This window comes from Coturnix japonica, chromosome 5, assembly GCF_054131305.1.
Source record: "Coturnix japonica strain WE chromosome 5, WE-NBRP24, whole genome shotgun sequence".
NCBI classification, from domain to species: Eukaryota; Metazoa; Chordata; class Aves; order Galliformes; family Phasianidae; genus Coturnix; species Coturnix japonica.
In genome coordinates, this window is record NC_140667.1 from 52,528,007 (window position 1) to 52,539,154 (window position 11,148).

The 11,148-nt window shown below is 48.0% G+C and overlaps 1 protein-coding gene across 6 annotated transcripts; it reads right to left on the reverse strand.

Annotated features, from left to right (window-relative positions):
* Positions 1 to 1,609: 1,609 nt before the first annotated feature.
* DACT1 (dishevelled binding antagonist of beta catenin 1) lies at positions 1,610 to 10,882 on the reverse strand. 6 transcript variants are annotated; one of them, XM_085547838.1, is made up of 5 exons: positions 10,512 to 10,882; positions 8,369 to 8,501; positions 6,619 to 6,774; positions 5,331 to 5,362; positions 1,610 to 4,348 (listed from the first exon to the last, which is right to left on the reverse strand). In XM_085547838.1, the coding sequence occupies exon 5, from the start codon at positions 4,332 to 4,334 to the stop codon at positions 2,499 to 2,501; it is 1,836 nt and encodes a 611-aa protein (XP_085403964.1). In that variant the 5' UTR covers positions 4,335 to 4,348; positions 5,331 to 5,362; positions 6,619 to 6,774; positions 8,369 to 8,501; positions 10,512 to 10,882; the 3' UTR covers positions 1,610 to 2,498. The 6 variants fall into 6 exon arrangements, with proteins under 6 accessions (XP_085403964.1, XP_015721258.2, XP_015721256.2 ...); XM_015865772.3 differs by lacking the exon at positions 5,331 to 5,362 and having other exon boundaries at positions 1,610 to 4,234; positions 6,712 to 6,774; XM_015865770.3 differs by lacking the exon at positions 5,331 to 5,362 and having other exon boundaries at positions 6,712 to 6,774.
* Between the last annotated feature and the right edge of the window lie 266 nt (positions 10,883 to 11,148).

The following is an 11,148-nucleotide window of genomic DNA, read 5'->3' on the forward strand; positions in this document are numbered from 1 at the left end:
GCAGCTGATACAGTCTTAGTGATATTTAAGCAGCTATTTTCTTATTCTTTTACTCAATTATCAACTATCCAGCAGCTTGCTCTTGGAAACCAACCTCCTTCAGCTGGTAAAAGACAATGCATTGTAGCATTGCAATTAAGACTTGCCTTTCCAAAGCTGCTGGCCAGGTTGTTTTCCCACCAGCAGCTCCCTTACAGTCGCAGACACAGAGTGCATGTCTGCAGCTCCTCTCTGTTGCACCTTTGAGGAGATTTACAGGGATTTGCATGTGGTTTTCTTGCTTGAAGAGAGATTATGTGGCATGATTAAGAGATATTCTAGGAAAGAAACCACTAGGTTTGACAAGCTTCTTGACATTCCCTTTGTTTGATGTAACACCCATCAGTTATTAACAGGATGTATTGAGCTGCTCTCAGCTTCAGCAGAACTGTGTTGAGTAACAAACATTTTTCCTCACCGCTCTCTGTAGTGGCAGCCATTGTCCAGCAATTTCTGAAGTAACTATTCTATATTAGTATATAAAATGTACATATTTATATATATATAACATTTTATGTTTTCTATTTGTATGCAGACTGCCCTTCCACATGTAATGCTACAGGAGGATTAAGACCAGCTAAGGTGAGTTACAGCTTCTCCTCTATCATGAGAAATGGAAAAGAAAGGACTTTTGAGACTCCTGTACTCAAAAACTTGTGACCATACTGCATGGCCCCTTATAGAAAGTAATAGAAAGTATGTAATGTGAAAGACATCTAACATGCAGGGATTCACTACACCCTGCAAGTTAAGAAGATGAAATCCACCTCTTAGAAAAAACTGTTACCACTGTCTTAGAAGCTGTTCACAGAGACATTTAATTCTTGGTGAATCTCTCCTTCCCATATTTGCTACACAAGGAAACCTGAGAAAGTATTGTTCTGCCTTACAGCAGGTGACAGCAGGAAGGACATAGAGAAACCACGGAGGAATGTATCTGCTCTGCTGATCTTACTATGGACCAAACGGGCTGCACAAACACCCCAGAAATTCCTATCAGGTACACACAAGCCTACACTTTGGCCACCCTGAGCACACAACTTTGGGCAGTCCATTTACTGATCACTTCATAGGCACACCTGTTGCGTTACGCAGATCCATTTGGTTACAGCACCCTACCATCTGCCCTTCACTTGTACCAACCAAGGTCCTCCAAGTCCCTGAAGCGAGGAGGATTAATATTACATTTCCATCTGCTCCACAACGCAAGCTGCTCATGAGAAACACCCTGAAGAACTGCAGAATCACAGAAGTTGGAAGGATCGTCTGGGATCACCCAGTCCAACACCCCAATGAAGTGCGTTTGCTACAGTAGGCTTGAGAAGTGTCCTCAGGCCCAATCCTGCCCCTAATAAATGCAAGTCACTGGAAGAACAAGAAGAGCCATGGCTATCCAGTTCTCTCAAAGCACAAATCACACACACAGCAACATTTTAAACTTGCTCCATTTCCTGCACAACCGAATTCCAGGGAATGTTAACAGGCCACATTAAAGAGACACTGAGGTGGTGACAACGCCAATACAAAACCATAAATTGAGTCTGTCCCAATGTAACAAACTCAAAAAAAATAATATTAAAACAGACTGTTTATTACAGCATATGATGTGTTATATTAATTTACACAATGATATATATATATAAAAACAGCCATGGATGATGTACAGTAAATTGGACATCAACAGGAATATTAAAACTACTGATAATCATGCACGTGACATGCATATGGTTTGTTTTTTCTTTTCAAAAGCAGTTTTACACAATATACTGAAGTTACTAAGCCTGGGGCAGCTGCTCCAACAGTTTATTCCAAACACCACCACAGTCCACAATGGGACTCCCAGGAAATCAGAGCAGAGTGCGCTCCCGAGAAGGCAACTTAACCTTGGAGATGGATTTAACAGGAGCCCTTTCCACATGGGAGAAGGTTGGGGGAGGATGGGGCCAGCTTCAAGAAGAGAATCAACAAGAAAAAGAAACAAAAACAGGACTGTCAGGAGGAACAAGTTCAAGATGTGGCACCAGGAGCAGCAGAAAAGGGACAAGCAAAAACATTAAGACCACCCACACGCCCTCCCCCTCTCCCCCAAAAAATGTATGACCTTAAGCTATTGATACCCTGTATAAGACCCAGAATTGGAAAAATCTAGGCAAAGATGATCCATTCCCAAAAACATGAGCCTTCTTTTCAAAGCCTTCTGATACCACACACCGGAGGCTGTTCACCACTGAAATGGCAGTGTTATAGGTTATTTTTTTAAACAAACGTAATGGTCTTTTATTTCCATTTAAAAGGCACTAGTATCCACCCAAGTTCTGAAGACAAGTGACATAATTTACCTTAAGTTTTAAATATTTGTATAAAAAAAAACAAAAACAAAAAAAATCTGTGGAAATATGTACACAAAAAGCACCTTGCTTCCAAAAGCAGAAACAGATACATTCCACCAAGTCACTTCATTAGACGGTCGTCATGAGCTTCAGGGAGCCTGACCGAAAGCGCAGGATTTTCTTCTTGAGGTTATGGGAGGCTTTGATTTTGACAAAGGCCTTTGCTGCATTTTCATGCAGCTCCGGAGCGGTGACGGTCTGGATGGGGAGTGTCTGGACAAACTGGGACCAAATGAGACCCCCACTCTCATCAGAGTCGCTGGTGGTGGTGCTCTCCCCGACGAACTCCACCTCGCTCAGGCTGGACTCGCTGTCTCCGAAGCAGTTCGTTGTGTAGTTGCTCTGCTCATCCTCACTCGTGTCCACCACGGTGGAGTGGAACAGAGACTCGCATTCTGCCGAGTACTCCGAGTCACTGGCCACATAGGCATACGGGCTGACATATGGCAGAGGAACTTGAGCGTAGACTCCTACACCATCCCTTCGGTTCCTCCTTGCCCTCCGCAGGGCCTCCTCGTAGGAGATCTCTGCTGAAGACTTCCACCGGCGGTAGTCAGCCCGCTTGTGTTTTGGTTTGGCCACCACCACCTCCCGGCCGTGTCCGTGCGACCTGACCACAGATTTATGCAGGCCGGTTGGCCGCCCCTGCAGGCCTGACTCTGGCTGCAGGCCACCGCCACGCTTCCCCCTCGAGGAGGGCTTTTTCAGTTTCTTATTTGTATCCAACTCATCGGGAAAGCGGCACTTCTTGCCCATTGGCTTGCCTTTCTCCCGCAAGGCCTGAGCACCGTTCTCGAGCCCATTGGCGAGGTGCGGCCTGTGCTTCAGCGCAGAGCTTTTCAATATCTTGACGTTCCTGGTGCCTTTGTGGAGCTTAACGCTTTGCTGCTGGGCTGGGATGTACTGGGCATTCACCAGCAATCCGTCATCGAGGCTCTGAGAGGAAGAGCCCTCGCTTTTGAAGTCCAGTGCAGGCCTCTCCTCCACAGGAGGTGATGACGAGTGAGCCGCCTGCGAGCTGCTCTTCAGCAGGACCTTTTTGGGAGGCTGGCTGACCCTGGTCTCTGGCTGCAGCACCACTGGCTTCCCTGGGCTCTCTTTGGGTGATGCAGCGAAGTGCTGGCTGCCTTCCTTGGGGACATCCCCCGTGGCAGCCACTGTGTGTCGGTTGATCTCTGGAGGCACCGCCTTGGCACCCCGCGGCTGATGCTTGCTCTGGACTTCACTGGGTGGAAAAGTCGATGGTAAAAGCACCTTTCTGCTCTCCACCTGTTCACCACCTGCTTCCCTCGGCCTCTGCTTGAGTGGGGAGGGAGCCGTGTTGTCTGGAGCAGTTGCCCCACTGGATGGCAAGCTCACTTGCTTTGCACTCTTCAGGTTCACGACGTTGCTGTGTGAAACCACACCAGCAGCCTGCCTGACACACATGCTGCCATGTCGCAAGATCCCTTTGGTGGGATCGGCGTTGAGACTTGTCCTTGGTTTGTTAGTCCTCACAGAGTGAGTCTTTCTCTGAACCAGGCTTAAGATGTAGCCATCTATCCTCTTGCTGGCAGACGGGCACGAGGCAGGCCAGGAGCCTGGTGGGAGAAAGGCATCAGTTGCTTTTCCTGAGTCTGTTTCAGATCCGGCGCAAACATCGGTAATGTCGCAGTCAAGCCTCTCCTCTTCTCGCTGGGGGTTCTCAGTCACAGGGAGAAGGAACATGGGACTCTGCACAGCTACCGCATGGAGTGGGCTGGGGTACCGGTAGACATCACTCCCGTTTTTAGACACCAGATCACACTGGTACTTTGGGTGGACATCTGCAACGACATCGAGGGAATTTGAGTGCGGTGTGGACAAAGAGCGACACACAGAGCCCGCGGCCTGGTCCTCACGTTGGCTTTCCTTATTATAATCCATCCAGCCTATGAGATCTGAAAGGCATTTACAAGAGTTTAGAGCTTGCCAGTGACAGTTCTGCTGCTTTTCACATGCTGTCAGGAGCACTGGACTCAACTACGCAAATGCTTTCACTACAGCACTACTGTTCAAACAGGAGAAACCTTGCACTCAGGGATGCTGCTCAACAGCTATAAAAAGGGCTGAGGGGTTTCTTCCTAACTGCATCTATGGAGGCTTTGTGCCAACATGACTTCTTCACTGAAAAAATAAAACCCACAGCCCTCTTGGGTCCAGGCTGCTGAGAGCTTCCTGTTCTAACATCCAAGCCACTCAGAAATCATGTTTCTGTGTTACACAGTCACTTGTATGGGGCCCACACACTGTGGGCCTCAGCATACATTAATTTTGTATTTCACCCCGCTAAATGCAAAGGGAAGCACGAGAACATAGACAAGAGACCAATGAGTTGCTTCCAGCTTACTGACAAATTTCACTCCCATACTTTTTCCAAGTATATCTTGGGATATAAAAGCAAATCCAGATTGTTAATATGAGCAACATAGCTATTTTATAATTGTAATAATGTCAGTAACAAGCATTCACTTTGAACAATAAAGAATTAAAGAATGGGAAACAGGCTAATATTTCCATGTAAGTACAAGGAGTGCAGGTCAATACAGCCAGTATCCAGGCCTTGGCTCTGCAAAGAGAGTCCTTTAAGAGACATCCAGTGCCTTTCAAGATGCATGAGTCAGATTTAATAACTAAGGCACTCACGTTGGATGTAAGCAACCTTAGTAGCAAGGCTTCAATCCAAGCACCTGAGATTGTGATTTTATTAAAGTATGGTTCGCTTGGTCTTCTTGGTTAGGGGGACAACCTAAATGATCCTGGCAAATCACTGTCAGTCCTGTTTTCTACCCCTGGGCTAGAAACTTCAGCCAGAGTGCTCCAATTTGAATGCTCAGTGCTTGCTACTTATCTTAGGCTTATTTCAAAAGAGGTCTCACATACTTTGATGAAATTAGCTGATAGCGATGATGTTCCTGTGTGGGCAGGAGAGAAAGAATAGGGAAGTCAGGAACAGGAACTTCCTCCAGATCACCTCCCAGTTTTCCCACATTTCCTAAATTCTATGTCAGAGTCAGGAAATGTTGCCAAAAAGACTTCTTTGAAACATGCCAGACTGAGAAATTTCATTCCTACAAGTGAGACAGCATGATTAACGAAAGCTTTAGATTTTTGTGTTGCATACAGAAAAAAAAACAGCAAAGTAATCTGCTGGAAAGCCTTGTGCATATTTTTGTGTTTGGCTGATGTACCTTTCAACAGGGAACATTAAATTACCTCAAGCTGCTCAAAGGATAACTTAGAGGAGTTGTCAGCATCTCGGAATCTATGTATCCCAGGCTGAATTTTCCCATTTCTGAGTCAGGAGAGCTTGAAGGATTTTATCCTTGATTCACAAAAAAATCACTATAAGTTAACCTTAAAGAGCAGAAAGGAAATTGGAAATACTGTGGTTAGGAGCATCCTCCACAACCCAGACTGGACTAAGGCTTCTGAATGAGCATGGCTGCCATGTCAACCAGTAACACTCGATCACAGAAGTCCCTCATAAGCATCCTTTCTGGACAACAGACAAAGGTGGTCTTCCTATTTTACTGTCAGACACGTTAAAGATTGCAACTTCAGCCTAATGTCAAAGAAAAATCAACAGCTCTCTGCCAAAGAGACAAAGTACTTTTACTCTGTTCATTATGTCCATCTCTAATATATAAATAGAGAAAACAGCTCAGTGTGGTTACCTGGGTGTTGAGGACCATCAGAACTGAACAAAAGACTGCTGCAAACAGAACGGCTTGCAACCTGCAGCTAGCTTCCTACTCGGTTACTTTCAATAATGACAGTGGTACATCTGTATTGCACAGCTTCAGAGGTACCTCTAATTATTGCTATTTAGTTAAAATGCTTTTCTTAAAGAAAACACAAGAAATTAGCCGACTAATGTGTTTCTGTGCACATGTACCACTGCCCTCTGCTGGGTAGAGCAGCTGCCATATTTTCACATGTTATTTCCATGTGTTTAGAGGGGCAGATTCACAAGCAAAGATGAAGTAGCGGAGAAGAAATGGTCCATCTTTGTAAAATATGTACATGGTAGGCACTGGAATCTTTTCAGAGCACAGCACACCAAATGGAAAGAAGAAGGGTTAATTCAACCCAGATACTCCTGAGGTAGTATTTCCAAAGCCAAAGCCACCTCCTGGAGTATGATGTATTCGACCTGCTTTTACTATACCTGCAGATTTAGGGCGTCCATCTGAGATATTCAGTGTTGCCTCCAAAGGGCTGCAAAAGCAAGTGCTAGAATGGCAACTGGATAAACACTCACTGAAGACAGAGTTAGACGAATTGGAGAGCGATCCAGAAGCTCCATCACTCAGCTCATAAAACCCTACAAAAATAAGAGTTTGCATTTATATTAGTTATGCCTACATAGAGTTACCATTTGTGTCCCTAAAAAGGCAGTGCAGCTGATGTTTATGTTGGCTTTCTCCTGCAATTAGTACGGGGATTTCATTCAGTCATCCAAAAAAACAGCACACAATTTAGTAATATCCTTACTGCTACAAAGAATTCCCTTTAATAGTAAAGCACTTAAAAGAACACAACTTTGCTCACCATATGAAATCTTAAACTATTTTTTTTTTTTAAGCTTTTACAGGGGTTGAGGTTTTAACCTTAACAGGGGATTACAGATTTAAGCAAGAAGGCTCGAGGCTGTGCTGGCCAGCCCACTCATATAACAGTGCATTCAACCTTCCAACCCAAACTCCCCAGCTATCACTTGACTACACATCTTTGCCAAGAGTTGGGCCCAACGCTACGCATTATTTTCATCAAAGTTCTAGACACAGGTTTAATATTTAGGATGGCATGAAAGGAGTGCAGGCAGAAAAATGTCCAGGTAAACTGGGGCTACTTAAGAAAAATGCAACACGTTATAAACAAGATTTATATTGTACGTTCAGGAAAAAGGAATTCTGGGCATGTCTACAGAATGAGGATGCATCCTGGAAAATGATACTCCTGGAAAGGACTTAGTCAGCATGGAAAAGAAGCTCAATCAAGCTTAATGGTATGGCCAAAAAAAGGCTAATGAGATTGTTGGATGTACAAAGAGACTAATGAATAGCAGGTGGGAAATGACTTCACCAGCCTACATGGCAGTGGTAAGAAAGACATTAGAACAGTGTGCCTAGTCCTCAAATCTAGCAAGCTTAAAACAAAGCTGAAAAACTGGAATGGAGCCATAAAACTATTTAAGAGCTTGGAAAAATGCCTTGAAACAAACGACTTAATGAACTGACCTGTTTAGCTCATCAAAAAAGCCTGGGAATTAAAATGTATAGCACCTCCAAGAGGAGAAAAGGCTTGGCACTAGCAAGACCTCAGTCTACAGGGAAAAACCATTTGACAAATCAGTATGGGAACGAGTCAAGTTCAAATCTGAACTAAGCAATGGTTTCAACAGCGCAAGTGATTAGTTGGTAGGTCCTCCATTCCTCAGTGCTGTCAGAACAAGCCTAGATCCTCTATGGAAGGCTCCCCACAGTTAAATACCATTTACTGGCTCCAACACAGTCAGAACAGAATGAAATCCAATACAACAGGGATTCAGTTATTAGATTCACCACTCCATCTGGTTACAAGATCAACTCTGACATCTTTCCTCTGCTGTTGGTGCCTCCTTGTACCATTTTTCCTGCAACCTCCTTCCTAATATGCAGGAGGACTGGAAGTTTTGTGGGTGGCCTTGAGAAAAAAAATTGACCCAAACACTGCAAATCTAATTAAGCCTGAAATACTTCTCTGAATGTGTTGCCTACTAACAGCAGCCTTTCCAACAGCAGGTGAACCTTCCTAGTCGGCACTAATTATCAGAGCGTGAACGTGTTATAGACATTCGTGGTGGTGAAGCTAAGAACTACAGGCAGTTTAATTCCGGGTACCATGGGAGGCTCCATCCTGCTGACCATTGGCCTCACCTGAACTTGGACGACTGTCTGTCTCAAGGTGTTCATCTGTTGTTTTTTCCACGTCCAGACGGAGGTCACTAATTTGCTTATCTAGCTCTTGCAACTGATTTAATAGGCCAGCATCCCTCCTCCTCAAGCAGTTCTGGAAAACAAGAAGGCAAACATCAGCTCCTTCAGTGGGGCAGGTATGAAGGGGTTCCAAGGACAATCGGCTTCTGCATTCAGGGCTATGTGAATGCCTTGTTCTTTAAAACATAATAATAAAAACAGGAGAAAGTCCTGACATTCTAGATAGCCACTCTGGATAAACACTTAACTGAAGAATCTTGCAGGCACTCCAACTCCAGCTTCTTCCAGCCAGTTCTACATAAGGAGCATGCCCCACGATACACTGTGCTGGCAAAGCACTCTGTTGCAAGAACACAGCTGTAACAACAAAGCTGTTCTGTATGATATGGTATAACCAGACCTGCGCATACAAAATGGGTTCCTTCAGTGAAAATACAGCTTTGCCAATGTAACAGGGGACGATCACCAGTGATGCTAGTCACAGAGTGCATCTGTTCACACAATGGGATGGAACAGCTCTGCCAACAAGTGTCTGTCGTGAGGGAACCGCCTCGTTCTGCTGCAGTGTAAGGCCACGTTCCACCATATAGGAGCAGGATTCCCAGAGCTGGGACTGCAACCCTTTTATTAGTTTAGCAGTGCAACAGGAAGGGTCATTCTTCCTCTTCTCCCATTATAATTGTACAGAATTGCTGGGAGATGAACTTTAGGGCTATTTATGAAGGTAATTTGACGGCATAAAATAAGCAATAAGAAATGATATTGCGAGGCACTCATTAACCCACAGTCAACACAATCAGTTCCCCTGTGTGTATTACAGCGTTGCTTATCCATCACCTGTTCTGCTTCGTACTCTTTTAATTGCTCTGGCTTTGGGGAAAGCAGGAGGGAGCTTTCTTTTTTTTTCCTAAGCGCATCATTTGATCTGAGCCCAGCGGTGCTCTGATCCGCTCAGAGCAAAGAGTTTTGATGCTCTAAACCCATTAAATCAAGGACAACCTTTCCCCGGGGCTGGGCCAATCCTCCGGCAAAGGGAAAGCGAACGCTGCCAGTATTAACGGGGCCATTTGAAGCTACGCTGGCATTGAACACCATCCTCGGAGAACCAAAGGGGCGAGCCAACCTTTGCCCACCTTTCAGAGCAGTGGGGTTTGGGCGGTGACTCTGCGCCACCTACTGCCACCAGCATCCCCAGCCGGCATGGGGCCAGCGTGCCTGGCCCCAGTCCGCAATGTCAAGTGAATGAATGGATCGCTACCAAGGATCTCTGGTACTTCAGTATGGCCCTTTGGCATCTCTTACTGAGCGAGCAGCAAGACCGTTCCACTGGCATTTTGGAAAGAGGAAAATCATCCTTGGAATGGCACAGTTAACGTGCCAAAGGCAAAAAATTAAATAAAAATTAACAAAAAAAGGGGGGGGAGGGGTGGAGATGGGGAATCAAGCAAATAAATCACGCAGTTCTGCTTCTCCCTCGGTGAAAGCAAATGCTGAGCCGTGCACAAAAGAAGGCCAGGCACAGCTGTACGCTATTTTCATTGAAAAATGATCTGCTGCTTCTTGCCGCTTTCCATCTCTTCCCACAGCAGCTACAAAGCGCCTTCCCAACAAAAGCATCCCTTCTTTTAAGGCTCCCGACCCTGGCCGTGCCAGAGCTCTGCTCGTTACCTCCTCTCGGGGTTCCAACCCAGGAGCTCGCTTCCAACTTCCATTCAAGGCAACGGGAGCGCATCCCTTGCCTTGAATGGAAGTCGGGCCAGGCAACCGCCAGTCCGGCTCAAGGAACCAAACCGAAGAGAGGACGGAGAACCTCCGCCAGAGCCGGGGCCGCCGCCGGGAGCCGCTCGAACGCCGGCGCTCCCGTCCCGTCCCATCCCGTCCCGTCCCGGTGTCCTCTGCCCGTCTGTCGCCGGGACGCACCCACGAGGGATGCTGAGGGCACAGGGCACGGCCGGGACATGCAGGCAGCGGGATAACGGTGCTCGACACGCACCCCCCGGGGAGCACCAGGCACTGCCCGGCCCGGCTCAGCGCCGCGGGACACGGCGACGTTCCCCGCCCCGACCCCCCGTGCCCGGCTCACCAGCTGCCGCCGCAGCAGGAGGATGTTCTCCTCCAGGAACTTCTCCTCCAGGCTGCGAGGCGGCGGCCCCTCGCCCTGCTGCTCCCCGCGGCCGCCCTGAGCTCCCGGGGCTCTCCGCAGCAGGAGGCTCTTCACCAGCAGCTCCTGCCGCTGCCTTAGGTACTCCAGCTCGCCCAGCCCGGCCAGCGTGGCCTCCAGCCGCTCCCGGGTTCTCTGTCTCTCCGCCTCCGCTTCGCCCTTCTCCCTCCAACGAGCATCTGCTCCCCCCGCCGCCTGCCCCAACCCCGGCCCCGCAGCGGCGGCGGCCGCCGTCGGGCTCGGCTTCATCGCGGCTCAGCCGCTCCGCTCCGCCGCCGCTACGGCTCGCGAATGGGCTGCGGAGCGCCCGGCTCCCTCCCCGGCTGCCACCGCCCCGCGCCCGCCCACCGCCGCTCCGCCCTCCTCGGGCTCCCCGGGCTCCACGCCCGCTTCCCCGTCCTCCTCCACCTCCTGCGGCCGCAGCGCTCCGCCTCCCCATCCCACCGCCCGCCGGGCTCCGTCGTGCCCGCTGTGCGCTGCTGGAACGAGACGGAGCCCCGGTGCTCCTCGCTGTGTTCCCCAGCGTCTCCAGTTCTGGATCACGCCCCAACAGCAGCCC

Coding starts and splice junctions, on each gene's coding strand:
- DACT1 (XM_015865769.3), bottom strand. CDS start 10,838: ATGAAGCCGAGCCCGACGGCGGCCGCCGCCGCTGCGGGGCCGGGGTTG. Junction 8,502..10,511: donor TCCTGCTGCGGCGGCAGCTG/GTGAGCCGGGCA, acceptor CTTGTTTTCCAG/AACTGCTTGAGGAGGAGGGA. Junction 6,775..8,368: donor AGACAGTCGTCCAAGTTCAG/GTGAGGCCAATG, acceptor TTATTTTTGTAG/GGTTTTATGAGCTGAGTGAT.